This window comes from Capricornis sumatraensis, chromosome X (assembly GCF_032405125.1).
Source record: "Capricornis sumatraensis isolate serow.1 chromosome X, serow.2, whole genome shotgun sequence".
Taxonomy (NCBI): Eukaryota; Metazoa; Chordata; class Mammalia; order Artiodactyla; family Bovidae; genus Capricornis; species Capricornis sumatraensis.
This window is the reverse complement of record NC_091092.1, coordinates 16,035,265-16,062,767: the sequence shown is the minus strand read 5'-3', so window position 1 is coordinate 16,062,767 and position 27,503 is coordinate 16,035,265. Positions and strand designations below refer to the sequence as shown.

The 27,503-nt window shown below is 34.8% G+C and overlaps 1 protein-coding gene and 1 non-coding gene across 3 annotated transcripts in view; both read right to left on the bottom strand.

The window, feature by feature from the left end:
* Positions 1–27,503, bottom strand: part of COL4A5 (collagen type IV alpha 5 chain) — a 249,452-nt gene that overhangs the window by 22,089 nt on the left and 199,860 nt on the right. For both annotated transcript variants that reach the window (XM_068963385.1, XM_068963384.1), the window contains exons 32-41: positions 26,591–26,680; positions 25,975–26,124; positions 24,305–24,403; positions 22,763–22,852; positions 22,096–22,235; positions 7,421–7,547; positions 4,396–4,476; positions 3,668–3,766; positions 3,077–3,127; positions 1,559–1,744 (exon numbers count right to left, since the gene is read on the bottom strand). In XM_068963385.1, the coding sequence (XP_068819486.1) occupies positions 1,559–1,744; positions 3,077–3,127; positions 3,668–3,766; positions 4,396–4,476; positions 7,421–7,547; positions 22,096–22,235; positions 22,763–22,852; positions 24,305–24,403; positions 25,975–26,124; positions 26,591–26,680 (1,113 nt within the window). The remainder of the gene's footprint in view (positions 1–1,558; positions 1,745–3,076; positions 3,128–3,667; positions 3,767–4,395; positions 4,477–7,420; positions 7,548–22,095; positions 22,236–22,762; positions 22,853–24,304; positions 24,404–25,974; positions 26,125–26,590; positions 26,681–27,503) is intronic.
* Positions 13,305–13,515, bottom strand: LOC138072089 (small nucleolar RNA U3). The gene has a single exon (XR_011144240.1). It is a non-coding gene; the product is annotated as a small nucleolar RNA U3 (small nucleolar RNA).

Genomic DNA, 27,503 nt, shown 5'->3' with positions numbered 1-27,503 from the left:
TATATAAACCAAATTATCACCACTTCACATCAACATAAAAATAAAAACAGCACATGTGACATATTTTGAAAAGCCAAAAACCATTCTTATAATAATCATTACTATAAGTGTAGACAACAACAATCAATCCTAAGAGCAACTGGGTTTAAAATTCCATTTTAATTTGTAGTTTATGAACTTGTTGAAAGGTTACAAATACTCATCAGATATGTGTTCTTCTGACTACTTTTGTTATTATTTCTCTTAGAAATGGTAATTTAAAAAAACTTTTATGAATGATGTCTTTATGTTGACATATTTCAAAATAATTTTCAACACTGAACTCAATTACTGATAATAAATAGCCACAGTGCTGATTAAAATACTAAAAAGGAGAATAGTTTGGTTTATTTGAATTATTACATGCATAACCAAGCAAGATATTCATGTCAATGCTTTACATTACATGCAAGAGAATTAACATAGCTGAGAGCTTCACTGATTTTCTTCAATAGTAAAGCAAAGGAAAACTTTAAATAATACCTTCTATAAATAGTCAGATCAGATAAAATCTGGTTTTGAAAATGATCTTCTGAACAAAGTGTGTGATCCCATTGATTCATGTTTTTACAGAATATCTTATTAAAACTGACTGCAATCACTTCAGAGTTTATGGAAATGTGCACTTTTAAATACATTATAAAAATGAGTCAGGCCTTCAAAAGATAAAAAGGCAATTTTTTTGTTTCTTTAATTTTACATTTATCTTACTTTAAAAAAGTCAATGAGGCCAAATTTTCAATAATTAGAAATTTAAAAACTGAATATTAAGTCTCAAGTATCTGTTAATAATCTATCTCCAGTGATTGGGCTCAGCAACATTAATCCAGAATGAAAATGAGCATTTCCAAACTTAGTAAAATGAAATGAAACAGCACAAACACAAAAGGAAAAGTGAACATTGGATGCAAAACTGAGACTATTAGAGCAGTTAACACAAGACAAATGAGGTATAGACATGAAGCTGGTATGAAGAGATCACTATTCAATTTAATCATGCTGTGATGTTGAAGATAAATTTGATTGCCTAGCTCCTAGAGAAGATAAAAATTTTTATTGTGCTTAGTGACATGTGCTGATCATATGACAGAACCATAGCAACATCTTTGGTATGGACCACAAGCATCTATTGGGTGATCACTAAAATGATTTCTGTGATAACATGCTGAGAAGCTCACATTAAAAAACGCAGCTGGCATTTTGCTGTCAGGTTATCAGTATAGTTTTTTTTTTTTTTCCCTCAGTATAGCTTTATGTTTAATAAAAAGACTAATAAATTCACTATTTCCTTTTTTTCCTCCAAGTTGGTTTGTTTTAGTTCAGCTTTAAGTAAATGATAAAATACATTACTGAAAAGAATTATTAGATGCCATGGAAATTGATGGAGCCAGGAATAAAACAAGCTATTTCTTTTTAAGAAGTTCTTTGGATTGCAGATTTTAACGTCCTAAAGACTGAATAACCTGCCAGCAAAAATGGACTAATAAATAGACCATTCCCCTACCACTCATGTACATACCTGGTCTCCCAGGAGGACCTTGGGGTCCAGGGCTGCCTTTAGGGCCTTCCAGAGCTGGACCTGGAGAACCAGGAGGGCCTGGGGGACCCTGCAGACCAGGGAAACCATGAAAGCCTGGTTCACCCTTTGGACCTGGAAGGCCAGGGTTTCCTGGAATGCCAGGTAATCCTTCATCACCCTTTTGACCTATGAAAGCAAAGTCATGTTATAGAACATATTAAGTGATACTGAATACTAATTAGGCTTGCCTGTAAGACTAAAGCTACTCCCACTTATTAGAAAAAATAACGGAATTTACTAAGGTCATTTCTACCTCCTACCAAATCCCCACCCCATCCAGAAAACTCATTTTTTCTATTTTAGGTTTATCTGTTATCAGAACTATTTATTTGTTAGAGTATGTATAGAAATATAGAAACAATAATAACTTGCATTCTAAAAGATATCCTTTGTGTTAGGAGATAGAGCAATGATTACATGACCAGTAGTTAGGAGGAAAAAAAGGAGAAAAAAACAAAAGTATAAAATATTTATAAGAATAGGTTAGAGATAGCTAGAGGAAATTCCTAACACAAAATATATTTTTTAAATTATTTATTTTAATTGGAAGCTAATTACTTTATAATATTGTGGTGGTTTTCCCATACATTGACATGAATCAGCCATGGGTGTACAGGTGTCCCCCCATTTGTTTTGAGAGAAATTTTTGAGACCATTGAAAGATATGGATCTTCAATGGTTGCTGTGTGTCCCCAAAGACCATTCCATCCAAGATTTGGAATCACAATCTAGACAAACTGTTTTCAACAGCTTTTCTATACCACTGACATGCCGGAGAGCAATATAATAGTTGTACATTAGAGTAATAATTTTTATGTTGGATTCATAAAAGGAATACAGGAATTTCTAAGTGATCTATGTGTGGTTTGAAAAAATCCTCCATAAATAGCTGATGGTCATTTCAGAACATAAAAATACGTATCTGTACACATTTAGTCATTTAATTAACTGCTTGGGGCTTACAATGAGAATAAAAAAAATTAGGGAGGTAGATGTGTGTGCACACATACCATCCAAGATGCAAGCTATAAATTAAAATGGAGTTTTCAATAGACATTTTTATGATTGGTACATATTTCTACAGTTTACTTATATTATCTTGGTTTTGGTTTCCATGGAGAGAAAAAAGTATTTTTCTTCTGGCTAAAAGAGTTTTTAAAAAATTACTGAAAAAAAGAAAAACTTATTGAAACCTAATGCTTCCTACAATTTTGCTTTCTTTATCATTTCCTTAACATTTATTTATGAGGTTAATGAAGAAATATCTGTATATAAATGTTCTTAATTGTGCATTTTTTATAGTACAATAGCTTATACTAAGTTGCTAATTAAGAAATGCTTTAAGATGTAACACTAACTTTGAGTTGTCTGGAGTCGTATGTGGAGATGAAAAAAATAAGTGTACTGGAGAATATTATCTTTTTACTGACTGATTTAACATGCTTTGTTAAAGTTTACCAGAAAGTCCTGGAAGTCCAGGGGGTCCTGGGATTCCAAAGCCTGGTTGACCTGTCAGAACATAAACCCAAAACTTTCAAACAGATAATAATAACTGAAATAAGAAAAAATTATTTTTGGATTATTTATGTTTTTAGCAAGTGCTACAATGTATATCATATGAAACATGGAGAAGACTTATTTCCAACATGGAACTACAATTTGAACATGAAAAAATTATATAAACTTATATTCTATTTGTGATGAGTATTAAGTATATTTTTAAATACACATATCATATATATATATGTTTATATATATTATATAGATTGCATGGTGAAAGAAGGTCATCCAGAGTAGTTAAAAAACAGCTAGGTAGCTTCTTGACATGGAAAATTGAGCAATAAAAGATTATGCAGTTTTTCATAAGAGGGAGGCAACTTGATTCAATAAATGTGCAGTAATATTCTCAGGAAGAAGGTTATTAGCAAGGGAGAAGTGTATAGAAGCTTAGAGGATAAGGAAGAATTTCACTATGGGTACATAAGGGCAAAAGTTAGAGTAGACAAGGAAGAAATTAGAAAATTAAGGACAATTAAAAAAATATAGTACCTGGTTCACCCTTCTGTCCAGCTGGTCCAGGAATACCATCTTGACCTGGTTTGCCTTTTTCACCTGGAGGCCCTGGTGGCCCAGGACGACCTCCACCACCTAAGAATAGAGTACAGCAGGTTACACTTTTCTTCTCAATTTCCTTTTTCTCCTATATTCCCAATTCTTTCAATTTTAGCCTCAAATAATTATAGCCAAAAGACAGAGTGTCTCTGGGACATTTCTTTAAGTCATGAAACCTTGTGGAAAAGAAAGGATAATGAGAATAAGGAAGTTTTATCATCCACTCAGTATTCAAACTCACTTTCTCATTTAAGCTACCTTTAGAATATATAAAAAAGCAAGGTGTGTGTGTCGGGGGGAGGATGGAAGTGGGGTGAATTATAGGCCTCATAGGGGGCAAAAAGGAGTGATTTGCTTAGAATAGTAAACAAGCAAAACTACACTTTGCCATTCTAAAACAATGAGAGCTTCTATCTACTATTATAGGATACCTGAAATAATAACTCTCCTTGGAAAAAGTGAGCCTGAAAAATAAGTTCCCGTAATAATAATTTTAAGCAAATCTTATTAAGAATTGTTCATTTCGTATCTAACAAGTAGTACAGAGTGAATGATTAGCATGTTTGTCTTGAAAATGCATACAGCTCCCAGAAATGATTTAACTTTCCAAAAATGAATAAAGCCTTAATTTTATAGCATGGCAAACCCTTAGTTTTCATTCTTACCTACAGGACCAGGTTCTCCTGGAAGGCCAGGGTTCCCAGGAGGACCATTAATACCTTTTGGTCCAGGAAGGCCTGGGGTTCCTAGAGTAAAGAGCTCAATTTAATGATAAACAAAAACTGCATTGCTTTGAGAGCTACAATTCAAAGCTACAATTTAGAATGTTAGCATAGAAACAGTAAAGAATAGAAAGAAAACCCCCAAACATACTGGTGTTTGCTTGATGATTTAAGAATAATTTTAAGTTTTATACTGATTTATTCAGAGGCTGGCATTATTATATATTCATAATAAAAATAATTACCATCATATTATACTGGTAGTTAACTGATAGGATTCTATCATATGGATATATCAAATTTTTAAAAATCCATTCGTGTACTGTTGAACATTTGGGTTGTTGTCAGGTTTTAGCTATTATGAACACTATTCTATTTATGGAAACCTGGTCTACTTAGCTATTATGAGTAATGCTTCTATAAATATCTCTGCACTAGTATTTTTGTAGACACAAGTCTTAATTTATCTTTGGATAACTACTTAGATGGGGTGAAACTGCTGAGTCAGAGAATAGTTATAGACTCTGATTTATAAACAAACAACAATATTTGGGAATCCCAGCTGCTCCAGGTTCTTATATAACATATACTGATCCAATTGTTTTAATAATAGCCATTCAGGGCAGAAATGTAATGATACTTCATTGTGGTTTTAAATTTGCATTTCTCATATTGATCACTTTTGCATGTGTTTATTGGACATTGGTCTTATCTTCTCTTGTGAAATATCTGCTCCAAGTTTTCCTCATTTAGAAAAAATGGACTGCATGTCTTATTATTGAGTTGCAGAAGTTCTTTATATATCTCAGACATTAGTCATTTATGAAATATATGTTTTGTAAGTATTTTCTCCTAATGTGTAGCTTCCCTATTCATTTTTTAATTGTGTCTTTTGATGATCAGAAGTAAAGAAGAACTTAATTTCTTTAAAATAAAAAAAAAAACAGTGTGGAGCAATTGGACATGCGTATGAAAAAAAAATGAACCTTGATCTCTAATCACATGATAAAACTATTTTTATTCGAGACAGATTATAAACTTAAATATCAAACCTTCAACAGTGAAAGCGATAGAAAAAATTAGAATAGTTCCATAAACCTGAGTAGGCAAATATTTCTTAAATAAGATACAAAAAGCACTAACCATGAAAGAATAGTAAGAAATTAGACTTTAAAATGGAGAAGGAAATGGCAATCCACTCCAGTATTCTTGCCTGGAGAATCCCATGGACAGAGAAGCCTGTCTACAGTCCATGAGGTTGCAAAGAGTCGGACACAACTAAGTGACTAAACAATAAGAAGACTTAAAAAAAAAGAAATTGGATTTTATTAAAATTAACCTCACATAACAGCATTAAGAATGAAAGGCAAATTTGCGACAGAATCTATTTGTAATACATGTATCTGACAAAGAACTCATATCCAGAATATATAAAGAACTGCTCTGAATCAATAACAAAAAAAAAAAGGCAAATAACTCATTAAATAAGAGCAAAAGGACTTAGAACAGGCTCTTCATAAAAATGCTACCCAAATGGCCAATAAGTATATGAAAAAATATTTAATGTTATTGTTCATTAGGAAAATGTAAGTTTAAACTTCATTGGGATACTTCTATATACTGACCAAAATTGCTAAAATTAAAAAGACTGACGATATCAAATGAAGTAAGGATACAGACAACTGGACACTTCGCAACACAAAGTACTAACCACTATATGATCATGGCAACCCACCAGGAACTACCCGTAGACATTCATACACTGCAGGTGGGACTCTGAGGTATAAAACCAATTTGGAAAACTGATACCATCTACTAAACTGAAATGTATACCTACTTTATGATTCAGTAATTCTACCACATAAATTTTTGTGTGAGAGAAATGAGTATGTAGGCCCCTAAAACACATGTTAAAGAATATTAGTAGCATCTTTTTTCTTTGCAGTTCCAAATAGGAAACAACCCAGAAGTCCATTTAGAAGAGAATAGGTAATTGATTATGGTTTATTTCTTCAATGAAATATTATGGAGCAATGATTAAAAAACCAAACTGCTGACAGGTAACAAGATAACTTTATCTTATATACATAATGATGAGTGAAAGAAGCTAGACACAAAGATATATACTGTATGATTCCATTAATGTGAATTTCAAAAACAGGTAAAGTTAATTGGTAGTGATAGAAGTTATAGTAGTAGTTACCTGGGAGAGGGAGGTTCACTGTGAAGAGGCACAGGTAAATTTCATGTGGTAAGAGAATTGTTTTATACCTTGATATGTGTAGTGGGTACATGTATATATATATATATACATGTAAATATTCATCTATTTTCTTGTACATTTTACTGTATCTAGGCTATACTTTAATTAAAAGGTTAAGGAAAAGATAATCAAAGATCCACTCCATCTGTGCCACAGTGCAATCCAAAAAACAAACAAAAAATAAACACACACACAAAAAACAAAAAAACAAAATGAAAAAAATAAACACAAACATAAACAGAGCAGATACTTTATCAAGTTCAGATCACCTACTTGATTATAGTGCTAAGACCCTTTGCTTGCACAACTCAGTCCTTATCATTTGAATAAACTGTATAATTGTTCTACCAACAGCTACCCACTGTGTGCCTGAAGACAACACTCTTAAGAGAATCAGCAGTAGGCAACGGTAGTGTACATTACCGCCTACAAAAATAGTAAGGCCTCTTAACTGACTTGTGGCTAGCAGTTAGACTCAAAAATGCTCCACCAGTCTCTCTGCCCACAGGATATTGTGCTGCTGAATTGGTAATGCCCATTTTCATTTTCTATGGAAAGAAAAGTAAAAGAGATAGTTCGAGATTGCATTGCTGGTCAGTATCTGATTGAGAAATAGAACAGAGGTCTGTCAACTAAGAAGTTGCTTTATGACATAGATTAGAGTAAATAAGGAAGGAAAGAAGCATTTAAGAAAAGTAGTATTACCAGGGAATCCAGGAAGGCCTGGCTGTCCTTTTGCTCCAGGGGTCCCCGGTAATCCAGGCAAACCAGTTTCTCCCATAGAACCTTTGGTACCAGGGTTCCCTGGGTATCCAGGCAGACCAGGTTCACCCTAAAATATGAATAAAAAGATAAAACTGAAGTATCTACATGATTTGGATTATATAACAACATAAAATTATTCATAGAGCTTTTACTGGATGTGAGGTATTCTGTTAAGTGCTTTATATAAATTGCTTCATTTAATCATCAAAACAGCCCTTTGAGTTAGGTTTTATCATCTCCATTTAGAAATGAGAAGATTGAAATCTTAGAGAAACTCAAGTGCCTAAGGTCTCTGGTAAGTAGCAGAATTGGGATTTGAACCAAGGCCTGTCAGATTCCAGATCTCATGCTATTCCCATGAAATGTAGATGCATTATTCTCTTTAATACTAATAACTCTATAAGAAAGATACTATTATTCCCATTTTACAGTGATATAGCTAATAAGTGGTGGAATCCAAATTTGGGTCCAGGTAGCTTGATTTCAAAACATGTGATCATCATCCCTAGCATGCTACAATGAAATTAATTGCTTACAATAAGTGTGCCAAATAATAACCACAGTAGGTTCTATTGTAAAAGGGAAATTTCACATGAAGAAGTCTATGAATTCTTCACTAGACATCTCAAATCCCCATTTCTTCCATGAAAACTTCCAGGACAAAGACAGCTTACCCTAAAAATTAGGGTAGGTTCTTATTCCATTATGTTTATAATGGTTTCACATATGCATGTCTTAACTCTTCAGCTACATTGAAAACTTCTTTGTGGTCAGAGATAATTCATATATAGCTACTTTTGCTCAACAAACATTTGCATTGTTTTCTTCTAATAAAGCCTTAGAAGAATTCATGCCCATTTTCACAATTAAAATAATTTTTCCCAATAACAGTGTGAATATATATGATAACACTAAATCTACCACAGTGTTCCCTGCTCTGCTCATGAGGACTGTGACCTGTCCAACAAAGTATTCAACATCACCTACTGAATATTTCCTTCTTTATTTAGTGCTTGTGTTTGTCTAGGTGCATAAGATCATCTATTTGTGACTCAAATGTTTCCACATTATGTTAAAAGCTTTTTAAAGGAATGACTTTTCTCCTTACATCCTATTTTTTTAAAAGTTAACAATCTCGCACTTGGAATACATGTATTTTTTTCTGAACACTTATAAATCAAACATGTGGCACATTTTTACACACATAATAGGTATACAATTAAAATTTGGATTGAACTGGTTCCATCTTAGGTATTTACACAAAAATCATTGAATAAAGTATCATAATTCTTGTTATTCATGAACCAATGATATTTATATATCAAAATTAAAAAAGAAGAAAATGACATTATCCTGCTAGTGGTAAACATGCAAGGCAGTAACAAACTTTTGATTATTTATAATAAAGTATGTTAAATTCTACAAAAAACCCCATATTGCAGTTTCAAACAGTACTTGTTTCCTAATACAGTTCTTCTTACCACCCTATGGCCTTACTCCTTCAAACCAACTAAATTGTAAAAAAGAAAGTAAATATTTCACTAGAACTTCTGAAAAGGACTAAAATTTTCTCGCTTAAGTTTCATCTAAGCTTTTATTATTTATACACTTGCAGAAAAAAATAATGAGTTTCAAAAAAATATACGCAAGACGTGAAAAAAGAAGAGAGCACTCAGAAAATCAACAAACTGGCCAAGAATCCTGTATATCATTCTGAGAAGGGAAAATTATAGTCTATGTAATACTCTCAGCAAAAGCTAGGCATGACTTCAGTTCAGTTCAGTTGCTCAGTCGTGTCTGACTTTTTGCGACTCCATGAATCACAGCACGCCAGGCCTCCCTGTCCATCACCATCTCCCAGAGGTCACTCAGACTCATGTCCATCGAGTCTGTGATGCCATCCAGCCATCTCATCCTCTGTCGTCCCCTTCTCCTCCTGCCCCCAATCCCTCCCAGCTTCAGGGTCTTTTCCACTGAGTGAACTCTTTGCATGAGGTGGCCAAAGTACTGGAGTTTCAGCTTTAGCATCAGTCCTTCCTTCCAATGAACATCCAATGATCTTTAGAATGGACTGGTTGGATCCCCTTGCAGTCCAAAGGACTCTCAAAAGTCTTCTCCAACACCACAGCTCAAAAGCATCAATTCTTCGGCACTCAGCTTTCTTCACAGTCCAACTCTCACATCCATACATCACCACTGGAAAAACCATAGCCTTGACTAAACCGACCTTTGTTGGCAAAGTAATGTTCCTGCTTTTGAATATGCTATCTAGGTTGGTCATAACTTTTCTTCCACGGAGTAGGCATCTCTTAATTTCATGGCTGCAGTCACCATCTGCAGTGATTTTGGAGCCCCCAAAAATAAAGTCTGACACTGTTTCCACTGTTGCCCCACCTATTTCCCATGAAGTGATGGGACCAGATGCCATGATCTTCGTTTTCTGAATGTTGAGCTTTAAGCCAACTTTTTTACTCTCCTCCTTCACTTTCATCAAGAGGCTTTTTAGTTCCTCTTCACTTTCTGCCATAAGAGTGATATCATCTGTATATCTGAGGTTATTGATATTTCTCCCAGCAATCTTGATTCCAGCTTGTGTTTCTTCCAGCCCAGCATTTCTCATGATGTACTCTGCATATAAGTTCAATAAGCAGGGTGACAATATACAGCCTTGACGCACTCCTTTTCCTATTTGGAACCAGTCTGTTGTTCCATGTCCAGTTCTAACTGTTGCTTCCTGACCTGCATATAGGTTTCTCAAGAGGCAGGTCAGGTGGTCTGGTATTCCATCACTTTCAGAATTTTCCACAGTTTATTGTGATCCATACAGTCAAAAGCTTTAGCATAGTCAATAAAGCAGAAGTAGATGTTCTTCTGGAACTCTCTTGCTTTTTCGATGATGCAGCAGATGTTGGCAATTTGATCTCTGGTTCCTCTGCCTTTTCTAAAACCAGCTTGAACATCTGGAAGTTCACGGTTGACATATTGCTGAAGCCTGGCTTGGAGAATTTTGAGCATTGCTTTACTAGCGTGTGAGATGAGGGCATGACTTAAATATACTTAAACCATACGTATCTACATTTATTCTAACATCAAGCTTTGATATAACTCTTCTAAAATTTAGCTATAATTGACATTATTTTCAGGTGTATAACATAATGATTCAGTATTCAGATATATGATGAAATGATCACCATGGTAAATTCAGTTAATACTAATTTTTACATAGTTATACATTTTTTGTTCTTGTGATGAAAATGATGAAAAGTTTTAGACAATTTTGAATATACAGTATAGAATTATTAACTATAGTCTATCATAGTTATATAATTTTTGTTTTTGTGATGAAAATGATGAAAACTTTTAAACAATTTTGAATATACAGTATAGAATTATTAACTATAGTCACCATGCTATATAGTATATCCCCATCACTTACTTATTTTATTGCTAGAAGTTTCTACTTGTTAACCCCTTTCATCTATTTCACCCACCTCCACCCACCCCTGCCTCTAGCAACCACCAATATATTCTCTGTACCCATGTATTTGGTTTTTGTTTGTTTTATTGTTTTGATTTTATTTGGTTTTAGATTCCACATATAAATGATATCATATGGTATGTCTTTGACTTATTTCATTTAGGATAATACCCTCAAGGTCCATCTAAGTTATCACAAATAGCAAGATTTCATCTTTTTTATACATTACTTCTTTATCCGTTCAGCTGTCAGTGGACATTCAGCTTGCTTCCACAGCGTGGCTATTGTACATACTGCAATGAACAGAGGAGTGCAAATGTCTTTTCCAGTTATTCTCTGGATAAATACCCAGAAGGGGAGCTGCTGGATCATATGGTATGGTTCTATTTTTAAATTTATGAGGAACCTTGGTAGTGTTTACCATAGTGGCTGCACATATTTACAGTCCCACCAACAGTAGGCAAGGGTTCCTTTTCTCCACATCTTTGCCAGCACTTGTTATTTTTTTTTTTTATAATAATCATTCAAAAAGGTATGAGGTGAGATCTCATTATGACTTTGATTTGCATTTTCCTGATGATTAGTGATACTGAGAACCTTTACATGTACTTGGTGGCCATATGTATGCCTTTTTAGAAAAAAATGTCTGTTCAGAGTCTATGCTCATTATTTAATCAGATTGCTTTTTTGTTATTGAGTTATTTCAGTTCTTTATATATTTTGGATCAGTTCAGTTCAGTCGCTCAGTCGTGTCCGACTCTTTGTGACCCCATGAATTGCAGCACGCCAGGCCTCCCTGTCCATCACCATCTCCCGGAGTTCACCCAGACCCACGTCCATTGAGTCTGTGATGCCATCCAGCCATCTCATCCTCTGTCGTCCCCTTCTCCTCCTGCCCCCAATCCCTCCCAGCTTCAGGGTCTTTTCCAATGAGTCAACTCTTTGCATGAGGTGTCCAAAGTACTGGAGCTTCAGCTTTAGCATCATTCCTTCCAAAGAAATCCCAGGGTTGATCTCCTTCAGAATGGACTGGTTGGATCTCCTTGCAGTCCAAGGGACCCTCAAGAGTCTTCTCCAACACGACAGTTCAAAAGCATCAATTCGTCAGCATTCAGCCTTCACAGTCCTACTCTCACATCCATATATGACCACTGGAAAAACCATAGCCTTGACTAGATGGACCTTAGTCGGCAAAGTAATGTTTCTGCTTTTGAATATGCTATCTAGGTTGGTCATAACTTTTCTTTCACGGAGTAAGCATCTCTTTCAGAATTTCCCACAGTTTATTGTGATCCACACAGTCAAAGCCTTTAGCATAGTCAGTAAAGCAGAAATAGATGTTTTTCTGGAACTCGCTTGCTTTTTCGATGATGCAGCGGATGTTGGCAATTTGATCTCTGGTTCCTCTGCCTTTTCTAAAACCAGCTTGAACATCAGGGAGTTCACGGTTCACGTATTGCTGAAGTCTGGCTTGGAGAATTTTGAGCATTACTTTACTAGCATGTGAAATGAGTGCAATTGTGCAGTAGTTTTAGCATTCTTTGGCATTGCCTTTCTTTGGAACTGGAATGAATACTGACCTTTTCCAGTCCTGCAGCCACTGCTGAGTTTTCCAAACTTGCTGGCATATTGAGTGCAGCACTTTCACAGCATCATCTTTCAGGATTTGAAACAGCTCAACTGGAATTCCATCACCTCCACTAGCTTTGTTCGTAGTGGTGCTTTCTAAGGTCCACTTGACTTCACATTCCAAGATGTCTGGCTTTAGATTAGTGATCACATCATCATGATTATCTGGGTCGTGAAGATCTTTTTTGTACATTTCTTCCATGTATTCTTGGATACTAATCTCTAATCAGATATATGACTTGGAAAATTTTTTCCCATTTAGTAGCTTGTCTTTTCATTTTGTTGGTTTCCTTTCCTGTGCAGAACTATTTTAGTTTGATGTAATCCCACTAATTTATTTCTTCTTGTTTTTGTTGCCTTTGCTTTGGTGTCCAGTTAAAAAGCTCATTGCTAAGACCAGTGTCAAGGAGTTTACTATCTGTGTTTTCTTTTAGTTTTATGGTCTCAGGTCTTATGTTCAAATCTTTGAACTATCTTGAGTTGATATTTGTGTATGATGTAAGATAGTGCTCCAGTTTCTTCCTTTCTTTTGCATGTGGCTGTCCAATTTTCCCAACAACATTTATTGAAGAGACTGTCCCTTCTCCACTGTATAATCTTGGCTTCTTTGTTATAAGTTAATTGACCATACATGCTTGGGTCTATTTGTGGGACATCTATTCTGCTCCATTGATCTATGCGTTCATTTTGTGTGAATTTCATACTGTTTGTTTTATTTCCGCGCAGACAACGTTCTTTCCTTCTCACTCTCCGAAAGGAAGAGAACAATCATCAGTGACTAATGGCAGTTGCAGAAGCAACACCAAGAGCTGGCTTCGCATTCAGGAGAGACTGCTGTGCCTCCTCCTTGTGGTTTTGGGTAGTCCACACATTCAGAGAAACTTCTCTAGTAACAAACTACAGAAATGATCCTACAGAGTATAGTCTTCATCCTGTTTTGATAATTATAGGTTTGAAATATAGTTTCAAAGCAGGGAGTATGATGTCTCCAGTTTTGTCTATTTTTCTATTGCTTTGGCTATTCTGGGGGCTTCCCACACAGCTCAGTCAGTAAAGAATCTGCCTGCAATGCTGGAGACCTGGGTTCGATTCCTGGGTTGGGAAGATCCCCCGGAAAAAGAAATGGCAACCCATCCCAGTATTCTTGCCTGGAGAATCCCATGGACAGAGAAGCTTGGCAGGCTACAGTCCATGGGGTTGCAAAAGTTGGACACGACTTGATGCTCTCTTTGGCTATTTGGGGGTCTTTTATGATTCTATACAAATTTTAGGATTGTTTGTTCTATTTTGTGAAAAATGTCATTGGAATTTTATAAGGATTGCAGTGAATCTATAGATTGCTTTGGTAGAATGGACATTTTAACATTATTTTTTCCAATCCATAAGCATGGAATATCTTTACTTTTGTTTATGTCTTTTTCAATTTTTTTATCAATGTCTTACAGTTTTCAGTGGACAGGTCCCTTTGTTAAATTTATCCCTAGATCTTTTATTCTTTTGGATGCAGTGATAAATGGAATTGTTTTCTCAAGTTTTCTTTCTGCTAATTCAATTAGTGTATAGAAATGCAACAGATTTTTAAAATATTTATTTGGCATCCTACAAATTGAATTTGTTTATTCTAATAGTTTTTTTGTTTTTTAAATATATAATATGTCACTTGCAAATAGGAACAGCTTTAGTTCTTCCTTTTTTATTTGATTGCTTTTTACTTCTTTTCCTAGCCTAATTGCTCTGGCTAGGACTTCCAATGCTATGTTGAATATCTTAGAGGAAAAGTTTTCACGTTTTCACCACTGAGAATGATGCTAATTGTGGGCTTATCTTGTATGGCCTTTATTATGCTGAGGTATGCTCCCTATATGCCTACTTTTTTTAAAAAAAATCATATGTGGGTGTTGCATTTTTTCAAATGCTTTTCTGCATCTATTGTGAGGATCATATGATTTTTATCCTTCATTTTGTTAATGTAGTATATCATATAGCTTGATTTACAGAAGTTGAGCCATCCTTGCAACTCTGGAATAAATTCCTCTCAATAATGGTGTATGATCCTTTTAATGCATTAGAGTTTGGTTTACTAACATTTTATTGAGGATTTTTTCATCTATGTTTAATAGTGTAATTTTCTCTTTTGTGGCATCTTTGTGTGATTTTGGTATCAGGGTAATGCTGGCTTCATAAAATTAATTTGGAAATGTTCCTTTGTCCTCTTTTTTTGGGAAGAGTTTGAGAAGGATTGGTATTAATTCGTCTTTAAACTTTTGGTAGAACTCACCAATGACACTATCTGGTTCTAGACTTTTGTTTGTTGGGAACTTTTCATATAACTGAAAATGGAATATATATCATCCCTGATGAGTCAAATTTAACATTGTGAAACTAACTAACCAATATAGTAGCACTATAAGACTAGAAAGCCATTTTTTAAACTTTTAACTGGAGGATAATTACTTTTCATATTGTGTTGATTTCTGCCGTACATCAACATGAATCAGCCATAGGTATACATATGCCCCTCCCTCTTGAACCTCCCTCCCACACCATCCTTCCCCTCACAGAGCACCCGGTTTGAGCTCCCTGCGTACTATAGCAAATTCCCACTGCCTATCTGTTTTACATATGGTAATGTATATGTTTCCATGCTACTCTCTCAATTAATCCCACCCTGTCCTCCTCCTGTGTCCACAAGTCTGTTTTCTATGTCTGCATCTCCACTGCTGCTGCTGCAAATAGGGTCATCAGTACCATCTTACTAGATTTCATATATATGCATCAATATATGATATTTATTTTTCTCTTACTGACTTACTTCCCTCTGGATAACAGGCTCTAGGTTCATCTACCTCATTAGAACTGACTCAAATGTGTTTTTTTTTTATAGCTAATATTCCATTGTATATATGTACCACAACTTTTTCATCCATTCATCTGTCAATGGACATCTAGGTTGTTTCCATGCCTGAGCTATTGTAAATAGTGTTGCAATGAACACTGGAGTACATGTGTCTCTTTCAATTATAGTTTTCTCAGGGTATACGCCCAGTGAGTGTGATTTGTTGGGTCATGTGGTTCTATTCTTAAGTTTTTTTGTTTTTTGTTTTACGGAAATCTCCGTACTGTTCTTCATAGTAGCTGTATCATTTTACATTCCCACCAACAGTGCAAGAGGGTTCCCTTTGCTCCACACCCTCTCTAGCACTTATTGTTTGTAGATTTTTTTGATGATGGCCATTCTGACTGGTGTGAGGTGACACCTCATTGTAGTTTAGATTTGCATTTCTCTAATAATGAGCAGTGCTGAGCATCTTTTCTAGTGTTTTTTTTTAGCCATCTGTATGTCTTCTTTGGAGAAATGTCTGTTTAGGTCTTCTGCTCATTTTTTGATTGGGTTGTTTTCCTGATGTTGAGCTGTATGAGCTGCTTCTATATTCTGGAGATTAATCCTTTGTCAGTTGTTTCAATTGCAATTACTTTCTCCCATTCTGAGGGTTGTCTTTTAATCTTGTTTGCTGTTTCCTTTGCTGTGCAAAAGCTTTTAAGTTTAATTAAGTCCCATTGGTTTATTTCTATTTCCATTACCCTAGGAGGTGGGTCAAAGAGGATCTTGCTTTGATGTATGTCATAGAGTGTACTGCTTGTTTTCCTCTAAGACCTTTATAGTTTCTGGCCTTACATTTAGGTCTTTAATCCAATTTGAGTTTATTTTTGTATGTGATGTTAGGAAGTGATCTAGTTTCATTCCTTTACATGTTGTTGTCCAGTTTTCCCAGCACCACTTATTGAAGAGGGTGTACAGATGGAGAGATATACCATGGTCTTGGAATGGAAGAATCAATATTGTGATGATGACTGTACTATCCAAGTAATCTACAGATTCAATGCAATCCCTATCAAACTAACAATGGTATTTTTCACAGAACTAAAACAAAAAAAAAAGCAAAGTTTGTATGCAAACACAAAAGACCCCAAAGAGTCAAAGCAATCTTGAGAAAGAAAAAATGGAGCTGGAGGAAGCAATTTTCCTGACTTCAGATTATACCACAAAGCTACAGTTCTCAAGACAGTATGGTACTGGCACAAAAACAGAAATATAGACCAATGGAAGAAGAAAGAAAGCCCAGAGATAAACTCACACAACAATGGGTACCTTATCTTTGACAAAGGAGGCAAGAGCATACAATAGAATGCTTTTTAACAAGCCTGAAACTAGAACTGCTTTCAAGATCACTGTGTGGTATAACAGGCAGTCCATGTAGAAATACTTGTCAGGTTGATAACTTTTTTGCTTTTAAAATTCAACCTCCAATTAAAATAAATAAATTTATATTAAAAAAACAAATTTAATAAAAAAAATTCAAATTGGTAAACTAAGAGCATTTGGATCATAGTCATTCTCTGCTCTCTCTTAATAACAGGATCTCCCTTCCATTCCATGCAATAACTTAAGACTTGGAATAAAATATCATGTTGACCTCAATACACAAAATAGAAGGCATCAAAGTTGGTGAAATAGCTAATACTGTTTGTTTTTGTGTTCCATTGTAATATTGAAGAAGCACTGCCAGTAAGGGGGAAAGAAAACAGGATGAGCTGAAAATATTTCGTGAGAAAGAGTAAAAGCCATATTTTGTTTTATGGCGAGAAGAGTATTACAATAGTAGTCCAATCATTTGGAAGCTGTGGTTCCCACATAATTATTAAATTTTTATAGTTAAATTTATATTTGGAGATTAAAGATACCATGAACCAAGCCATACATAAGTTCTTTAGTTAGGAAATATTAATGATAGGGATACTAAAGCATGAATGAAGAGATACTCTTAGTTAACATTTTACTAAATGATGTAGCAAAGGCAGTATAAAATAATATCTTCAGGTCTGCATGCTACTTATCTCTCCCAGGTAGTGAAATTTTAAGCTAATAGGGGCAAGATGATAAATAATGGCTCAAAGTTGCTTGAGCAGGCCAAAATATGGTACATGGGATTCAAAGTACATGTTAAGGTGATGAATTTAGAGAAAAGGTGATGAACTCAGAGAAAAATATTAGGAACTAAGTTTGTAACATAATAGGCCCTATGGTATCCTTTACCACCCAAGGAAGCTAAAATCTTTAGTAACTATAGGTCTATTCAGAAAAACCTATTCTTTATCATGCAGCCTTGGTAAATTGTATGTTTTTAGGAATTTGTCCATTTCAAAGTTATCCAATTTGCTGTTGTACACTAGTTAACAGTACTCTCATCTTTTTTATTTCTGTAAATTTAGTGGTGATGTGCCCTCTTTCATTTCTAATTTTAAGTATGTGAGTCCTCTCTCTTTTAGCCAGTCTAGCTGAATGTTTTTCAATTGTGTTTATCTTTTTGAAAGAACAACCTCTTGGTTTTATTCATTTTCTCTATTGTTTTTAATCTCTGTTGTATTTATTGTTGCTTTAATCTTTATGATATCCTTCCTTCTACCAGTTTTGGGGTTGAGTTTGCTCTCTTTCTAGTTCCTGAAGGTGTAATGCTAAATTCTGATTTAGGATTTTTCTTCTTCAATGCAAGCATTTACACTATAAATTTCCTTGTTAACATTACTTTTGCTGGCTCATATAAGTTTTGGAATTTTGTGTTTTCATTTGTCTCAAGATGTTTCCTAGTTTCACTTGTGTCCTCATCTTTGCCCCACTGGTTGTTAAGAATATATCCTTTAATTTCTACATATTTGTGAATTTTCCAGCTTTCCTTTTGCTGTTTACAATCTAATGTAATTAGAAAAGGATCTTTGATGTTTCCAATGTTTTAAAATTTATTAAGACTTGTTTTGTGGCCTAACATACACTCTGTTCTGAAGAATGTTTCTTGTGCACTTGAAAAAAAATGTATACTCTGATGGTGTGAGATGGCCTGTTCTGATGATAGCCATTCTGGCTGGTGTGAAGTGATATCTCACTGTAGTTTTGATTTGAATTTCTCTAATAACTGGAGTGGCATGTTCTGTATAGGCCTGTTAGGCCTGATTGACTTTGCCCATTTAAAAATTGGTCTACTTTCTTATTGAATTAGAGTTTTTTAAAAACTATATTCTGGATACAAATCTCTTGTCTGATATATCATTTGCAAATATTTTCTCCCTTTCTCTGGGTTGTCTTTTCACTTTTTGACATTATCATTTGCAGCACAATATTTTAATGTGGTTCAATTTATTTATTTTTCTTTGTTTGCTTGTGCATTTGGTGCCATGTTTAAGAAATAATTATCCTAACCCAAGGTCATAAGATATGTTTTCTTATAAGATTTTCTGCTTGTCAATTTCAACAAAAAAATCTATCTAGAATTATGACAAGAATTGTTCTGAGTCTATAGTATGATTAGATTTTAAGAAGGAGTAATGGAAGCTAGAAACATTATACCACATTAAAAGAATGTAGTCATTAAATATGAGTTATAGAAATCTTAGATACTATCTAGTCCACCTCTCTCATCTCACAGACAAATATTATGTATAGAATACTTTATAATTTACAAAGTGTTTTTTTAATCGAATTGAAACCTCACAATATCTCTGTGTAATAGGTTATATAATTCTTTCTATTTTAGTGACAAAGTAATGAAGATAGAAAAGAATTAAGTGACTTACAAGATCATTCAGACAGACTCAGGACTCAAGCTTCTGCCTATTAATTCCCTGTCCAGGGTTTTCAGTATACTTATATTAATTATCCTTTTTGACTAACAAGGACACTCTTATAAAGTGTGTCATTTATAAAACAAAGTACCATCTGACCTTTTATCACTATCCTTACTTCTTAACAAGTCACTAATTACAGAATATTTTTTCTTATGCTTGACATCTCCTGATCATACTATCATGTTCCTGAAACTTTTATTCTACTCTTCTTTTACAGTAATAGGCAGGAAGTCTTCATTTTGCTCAATAGTATGGGACTACAAAAATGTAAACGCAAGATGAAATCATATAACGAGATTTTAAAAAATCATTGGGAAAAACATGATTCTATGACCATTAAAAGTTTTTCTCATAACATTAAAATCCTCTTCACATCAGTTACATATATAAAGAAAGTCAAGTTCATATGTTGATCATTTAGTCTTCACCAGCTTGCTTGGCTGCACATCTGAAGTCTCTCAAATGGTGGCAATATAAACATTTCTTTGGTTGACTATTTCGTCTCTAATTACATCTATATTAGATATAAATTTCACTTCCAGTGTTATTACCTTCCCTTTTTTAAACTGCACTTTCATCACTGTTGATCAGTTTTCTCTTTGATTATTCACTTTTTTAAAATTTCAAGTTGGTTTGTCAATGAGAGACAGAGGCAACACACCTACATGCTTTGCTGTCAATGCATGATGGGAAAACAGATTCATAGTGATTAATTACTGATAGAATTTGAAAGAAGTGAAATGACTGCTCACTGATCATGATGCACAGTAGTTATTTACATAGTGGTTTAGGGACTGAAGACTAATATACCATGGTAACTTAAACCTGATCTGTATTATGGACTGATGTCATTTAACTAATTTGTGGTAACAAATTTGGCATGTCAGACTGTACAAAGCTAAGACTGCCTGCATCTATTAGAACTGAGTATAAGATCTTATTTTTTAAATGTGTCATCATTTTAAGATAAAATAATACCATCTGAAAGAAACAACAGAATACTTCAAATACATGACTTCCTGGTTTTATCAACTCTGCAAGTATCCAAGCTTAGTGTAGAATTTGCTTATTGAAATATATTTGTAGGCTGCATAGAAAAACTAAGAGTTAGCATCTTACTTAGAGAGCTGAATACACTGTGGACACTGGCCAACTGAAACATGTTTTTCTGCTGTAATTTATTATAATTACAGAGATGAGTTGTTATGGTCATTTTGGTTCCATTATATGAATGCTAAAATTTGCTCAGTCTAGAAAAAATATGGATGAACATATTTATAAAATTTTTAAATGAAATTTAAAATCAATGAGTAAAGAATGGAGTTTGTAACAAATGGTTTTAAGTTATATGGACAATTTATTTGGAAAAATATATAGTTCCTCATCTCACACAACATATAGAAAGGAAAAATTTAAACTCTATACTGCTAATCTGTAATTAATAAGCATAAATTTCTCTTGATTACTTCTTACAATAAGTTGATTGACTAGGCAATCAAAATATAGCCTTTTGTATACTATTAACAAGAAATTATCTTAAAAGTATTATTCAATGAATTCTTATCTCAGTGAGAGCTTTCACTAATTCCACAATTACTTTTCTAATACTCTCAAGTTTTGTGTTGTAACTGAATGACTGAACATCATTATGAGACAAACAATTCACTGGGAGAAGACACTTGAAATGTATCTAATAGACAATGGACGCATCTCAATTAGTTATAAAATACTTCTGCAAATTAATAGGAATTACTACTCTTTTACATGGTATTAAGCAGTTATCAAATATTTGAAAGTCCAATGATTCTTAAACAAGTTCTAAATTTGATTCCTTGAGAAATAACACCAGTTTTCACAGTGACTAGCGGCATAGAGGGATATGTAAAACTGTTTCGGAGAACTACTTCATACATGCATTTAAGAATACTATTTCTTTCTGGCTTACTTCACTCTGTATAATCGGCTCCAGTTTCATCCATCTCATCAGAACTGATTCAAATGAATTCTTTTTAACGGCTGAGTAAGAAAGAAAAACACCAATACAGTATACTAACACATATATATGGAATCTAGAAAGATGGCAATGACGACCCTGTATGCAAGACAGGAAAAAAGACACAGCTGTGTATAACGGACTTTTGGACTCAGAGGGAGAGGGAGAGGGTGGGATGATTTTGGAGAATGGCATTCTATCATGCATACTATCATGTAAGAATTGAATCGCCAGTCCATGTCTGACGCAGGATACAGCATGCTTGGGGTTGGTGCATGGGGATGACCCACTGAGATGTTATGGGGAGGGAGGTGGGAGGGGGGTTCATGTTTGGGAACACATGTAAGAATTAAAGATTTTAAAATTAAAAAAAATAATAATAAATTTAAAAAATAAAAAAAGAAATATTTAAATGTAATTATTAAAAAAAAAAAGAATACTATTTCACTTTCATTAATTTTATAAGTTACTTTGCTTGTAAGCTTCTTCGAGTTAGTTGATAATTATATTAGGACAAAGACCAACAACTCCATACTAAAAGGGAAAGGAAAACCAAAACTAGGCAGAAATATGCCTTTCAGTTACTGAAACATACTCAAAGAGCAAGATAGAGAGAAAATAAAGAAATCAGAAAGATGCCCCCTTCATCCTTCTTTGGATTGGCTGCAAACTCTAAAACAAATCTCCTTATAATATAAAAGAGAAAGGATGAATTTCTTGCCCAGAGATTCATGTCACACTACACTATATCACACTGTAGTTTAAGGAAGAATTAGGAGAAAGCAGAGTGTTAAAGAAAAATCATATCTGCTCAGGCATATACCTGAGTAGGATTACCTTTGGGCCAGGAAGACCTGGAAGACCAATGCCTGAAATACCAGGATCACCTTTTTCTCCTTTCTGTCCAGGTAATCCTGGGGAGCCAGGTTGTCCAGGAACTCCAGGAGGTCCAGAAGACCCTTTTGCACCCTGTGGGCCTATTAAAAACACATAACATGCAATCTTTTACAAAATATTGTATAGGATATATATAATGCACATGACCACACAAAAAGATTTTTAAAAAGAATTTCACAAAGTCTCATTTATATAATAAAGGGCTTTATAATCAGAATTGTATAAAAGCCTATTTTTAAAGGAAGTTTAAGTGAAAGGGAGTATGTGTTCATGCTAAGTCGCTTCAGTCAGGTCAGTCCCTTTGTGACCCTATGGACTGTAGCCCATCAGGTTCTTGTGTCCATGGGATTCTCCAGGAAAGAATACTGGAGTGGGTTGAAAGGGGGTATAGTTGGAGAAAAAAAATGTAAGTTTGTGAATTCTTTCTAAAGTTCTGTCTCTTAATTCCCACATCAAATACTTGTGTAATGAGAGAGCTCTACCCACTGACTGCTTTAGATATCACCTCAGTTGGACTCTGTCAACAACAGTTTCTTTTCTCATAACAAAGACAGTCAACCATTTTCCATTAATGGAACTAAATATCTGGGAGATATCCATCACTCACCTGGAAAACCCATATCACCCATGTTTCCTTTAAGTCCAGGAGGTCCTGTAAGTCCTGGCATTCCAGGGAGACCAGGGTTACCCTTGGGACCTAGAAAAGTCAAATTGCTTAAAATTAAAACAAGTCAGCAATATTATGGTTGCTTGGTTTCCTGGAATGGGTCGTAATTAAAATGAAAGCATGAGGCTGACCAAATCTTAATATACGATAAAGTTCCACAGATCTAACTGGACATAAGACAGGAAAAAATTATCAAGAAACCTCCTTAGGAACATATTACAATATAATCACAGCAATAGAGGGCTCCCAATACACATTTATTTAAAAATGCAAGAATCTTGTGTCTTGCCCTAAAACTACTCCAATTACCTGAAGTCTTATTTGTTGTACACATATAACTATCACCAGGACATCTCGTTTCTTGCCCTAAAACTATTCCAACCACTTGAAGTCTTATCTGTCATATGTGTATAACTACCTTACTATATTTATCACAAAGAAATCCAATTTAAAGAGTCTTTTAAAAAGATTCAGAAGCTTTACCATTGAAAGCCTTATCATGTGCAATCAGAAGAGGTAACCTGTGGTTACCTCCCCAGGTTAACCAGTGGTAACCTGTCATGATACATACACCTTTGGCACATTAAGCCAGGGGTAGGTAAGAGATGATGGAGAAGTACTGGACTATCTTCCCTCAACAGTCATGGCTACTGGGTTCAGTCATGGCTGCTGTGTTTGCATTCTTCCCAGAGCTTAGATACTTCAGTTCTGTGGTGTCACCTAGGTATTGTCCAAGGATCACAATGTTGCCTTCAACATTATTTGCTTTAATTTTTTCTTTCACACTGTCTTCTCACTTGGGAAAGAGAATGCAAAGTATATGAAAGATAGATAAGGAGATAATTCTTCCTTCCCACTACATTAAGATAATATAGTATACAGTCCAGAGCAGAATACCTGATCTAAAGGGCTCTTAGGAGGATGGTAACCAGCCATTCTTTATTGTTTAGGGGTCCAACTAAAAGAAAATGGTTTAAGAAGCAGCAATAAAAAGTTTTACTAGAAATTAAATAATCCACATTGCCTGTAAGAGTGATTAATGCCATAAAACATTACCAATGAAGGCTGTGAAATTCTTACTCCTAGAAACTTTTAAAACTAGATATGGCAGTAATCTGTTTTACATGGTTTAATGATTAACTTGTCTGAAGGTAAAAAATGAAAAGGGTGAATTTTTTAGGCTCCTAACAGATAACTGTCTAATTTACATATGCTACTATGTATATAAATAAAATATAGCACCTTATTTGGATGTACTTCTGATTCTGTGTACATTCTGAGGCCACAAAAAAGAAGAAATTGAGTAAAGAAAAATATCCTACAAGTCTCTGTTGACATTTGTGCCAATGACAACATTTTTGTTAAGGAGAGGCCCATATCTCAGTTGCTTCAAATATCACTACACATGATAAATACATAATTACTTTGTTCTAGGGGTCAGGATCAGCCACCCAACTGCTACAGGTGGTTTATCATACTTACCTGATGGTCCTGGCAATCCAGGTGGTCCGCTCAGTCCAGGTTGCCCCGGGTCTCCAGGCAAACCCTGGTAACCTTTTGGCCCTGCAACTCCAGGAATACCTTCCAAGGATGAGTATAAGAAAGACAAGTTAGGCTGATATTATTAATCATGAAATACATTTGGCAAAGCAAGCTACCCAAACTCTGAAATATAAATGAAACACAGGAACCAGTGATACTCTGATACAGTATGAACCAATAGCACTGGACTCATTAAAATCTCCCACTTTTTAATGTAGCTACCATTAAGAACTTCGGAGCACTCAATAATTAAGCCATTTTCCTCTTTGGGCTTCAGTATCTTACACTGTAAAATGAAGGAATTGGGGCAGGCTGTCTCTACATTATTTCTTAGATTCTATAACTATCTTTCCTAACCTTATATTAAGGCAAATACAGTTTACTGACACTATTTTGTAGAAGGTATAATGGAAAGAGAAGCTTTGCAAGAAGTAAATCAAGAAATATAACTCATTTTAACAATAATACAAAATTAGGTGGCCTTGCCTCTTTCATGATTATATACAAAATTATAGTAATGTCTTAAAGTTCTTGTTTGAGGAGAAATCTCACCAAGCCCTGCTCACAGGGAAACTTATAACATCTATGTACAAACACTCACACACATACATGGACTGACAATAGGAATGGTTTCAACACAGAAAGAGCCACAAACCTTACCTCAATCTGCAAATAAACATAGTTTAAAAATTCCATGTTGTTTGAAAGGATATTCTATGCAGAGTGGATTGTGTTTTATTTATTGATTTGTGCTTATTCATATTTTTCTCCTGGTGGTTCAGCTGGTCAAGAATCCGCCTGTAATGCGGAGGACCTAGGTTCGATCCCTGAGTAGAGAAGATCCCCTGGAGAAGAGAATGGCTACCCACTCTAGTATTCTGGCCTGAAGAATCCCATGGACTATCCATGGGGTTGCAAGGAGTCAGACACAACTGAGCAACTTTCACTTCATGTATTTTCTGATGCTTTGTTTTGAATATGTTATAGTTTTATAAAAAGAATAAAGGATTTTTATTTTAAAAATCTGTTATTTTCATATCTCATTTGCTTCTAATAAAATAACTGTAATAACACAATTGTTCCCTAGACCTACTTTCAGCAACCTTCCCCAGGGGTGAGTTTGGCTGTTCTTAGTCCAATATTTGTTTATTCTTCTAGGTTAGAATAACAGTGAACTGTACTTAAAAATCAAGTATGATATGGGTATCAAAAGTCTTTAGGAAAAGAGTGTACCACTCATCCTCATTTGGTTTTTAAGAAAAAATAATTTAAAGGGCCAGGAAATTTCCCAAACATTGAAATCTGTTTTCCAAGTAATTCTGTTTATTTATCTATTTTCTCTTGATCATATTCTATAAACTACTTTCTGGAAGGCTTGAAAGTGACTGTTTATTTTAAAGCCTCATAGTTTGTGATAGATAAACTACAAAGAAAATAGTCAAGCAAAAGTTGATCGGTGAAACAGTACAAATCAGTGAAAACTAAATTACATTACCAAAATTTGATATACCTAATTACCTTAATCCTGGATTACAAGTCACTTTCCATGCTAATAAAAATTAAACTTGATACACACCAGGAGAAAAATTCAAATAAATGCATTCACTCACCTGGTAGGCCAGGGTCCCCTTTCTCTCCTTTTGAGCCCAGCAGATCTGGATCCATTGGCCCAGGAAGGCCTGGAAGGCCAGGCTCTCCTTTACTACCTTTCTCTCCTGCAGGGCCAGGAAGTCCTGGCTGACCCTGCAAACCATCATCACCTAAAACCAACATGTGTGGGGAAGACACAGCAGATCAGGTTCATCCATCCAGGATTAATGCATATAAAGATTATTCATATGTTACACAGTTGGGTAGGCCACTGACCACCCTAAACACTCATGCACCTTATTTATTGTCTATAAATAACTCAAGCTCACTTTTACATTCAAAAAACAATCTCTCTCCTGGTGTTCTCTGACAAATACAGACTGTAAAAAAAATAAAAATTAAATCCCTGTATGTTGTTATTTTGAGTTAATGCTTATCATATTTCATAGTATTCAAACTAAGCATGCTATCAAACTGAAAACAGGAACTACTTAAATGCCATGTCACCTAAAAACAAAATACAAGTAAAGCATTGCTCATTTTTAAGCAGTCAAACAAAAGTATTCTGTATTGATGTAAAGCAAAATTTTTAATTTTCTTTCTTTCATATATCTGCCAGCAAACCCTGAATATTACCTTTGAGACCAGGAACACCACTCCTGCCAGGAATTCCCAAAGGTCCTGGTGGGCCTGGAGGTCCCATCATACCCATTTCACCTTTGGCACCTTTGAAAAATATCAATAGGTACATTTTTACCTTTCCTAGACCTTGGAAAGATAAAAGATCAGTTTAAAGATGTCAACTAGAAAACTACTGAGTTAGAGGGAAGGTACTATAAGGTTTGCCCCTTTGCAACTATTGTAATCTTAGTGACCACTACTGTCTATATCACTGTGGTAGTTAGTCTCTAAATATGGTTCCCAAATGAACTGCACTTCCCAGTACACACAGCTTTGTGTACTCTTCTCCCCTTGAATTTGGGATGACTCTGTGCCTTAACCTTGACTATGTGTCCCTGTATAACTCCCAAGGCTAGATGATAAGAATTCTTCCAGCTTCCCACCTAGGGCTCTTAGAATACTCACTTTCAGCTTTGGGGATTCTCTCTTTTGGAAACCAACTGCCCTGGAAAAAGAGCAACTACCCTGATACAGCATATGTGAGGTACCTCTGTGGATAATGAGATACCATGTGAAGAGGCCAATGAACACTCAGGTGTCACAGTAATGCCACATTGGAAGTAGATCCTTCATCCCAACCACTCCAGCTGGAACCACGTGGATCAGAGATAAACAACCCTGTGTAAGTCATCCAATAATTCCTGACCCATAAAACCTTGAGCAAAACTAAAGACTGCTTTAAATCATCATATTTTGGGGTCATTTATTACACAGCAATATATAACTGGAGCTCTCAGAGAGAAAAAGTGCATTGCAAATAGCAAAGTAAGTTTCCCACAATCAGAGACATTTAATACATTTCCCTAAAGGATAGTGTCTATAGAGAAAAGTACAAGAGAATTAATACACCAGAGTCATATTAGTTCTA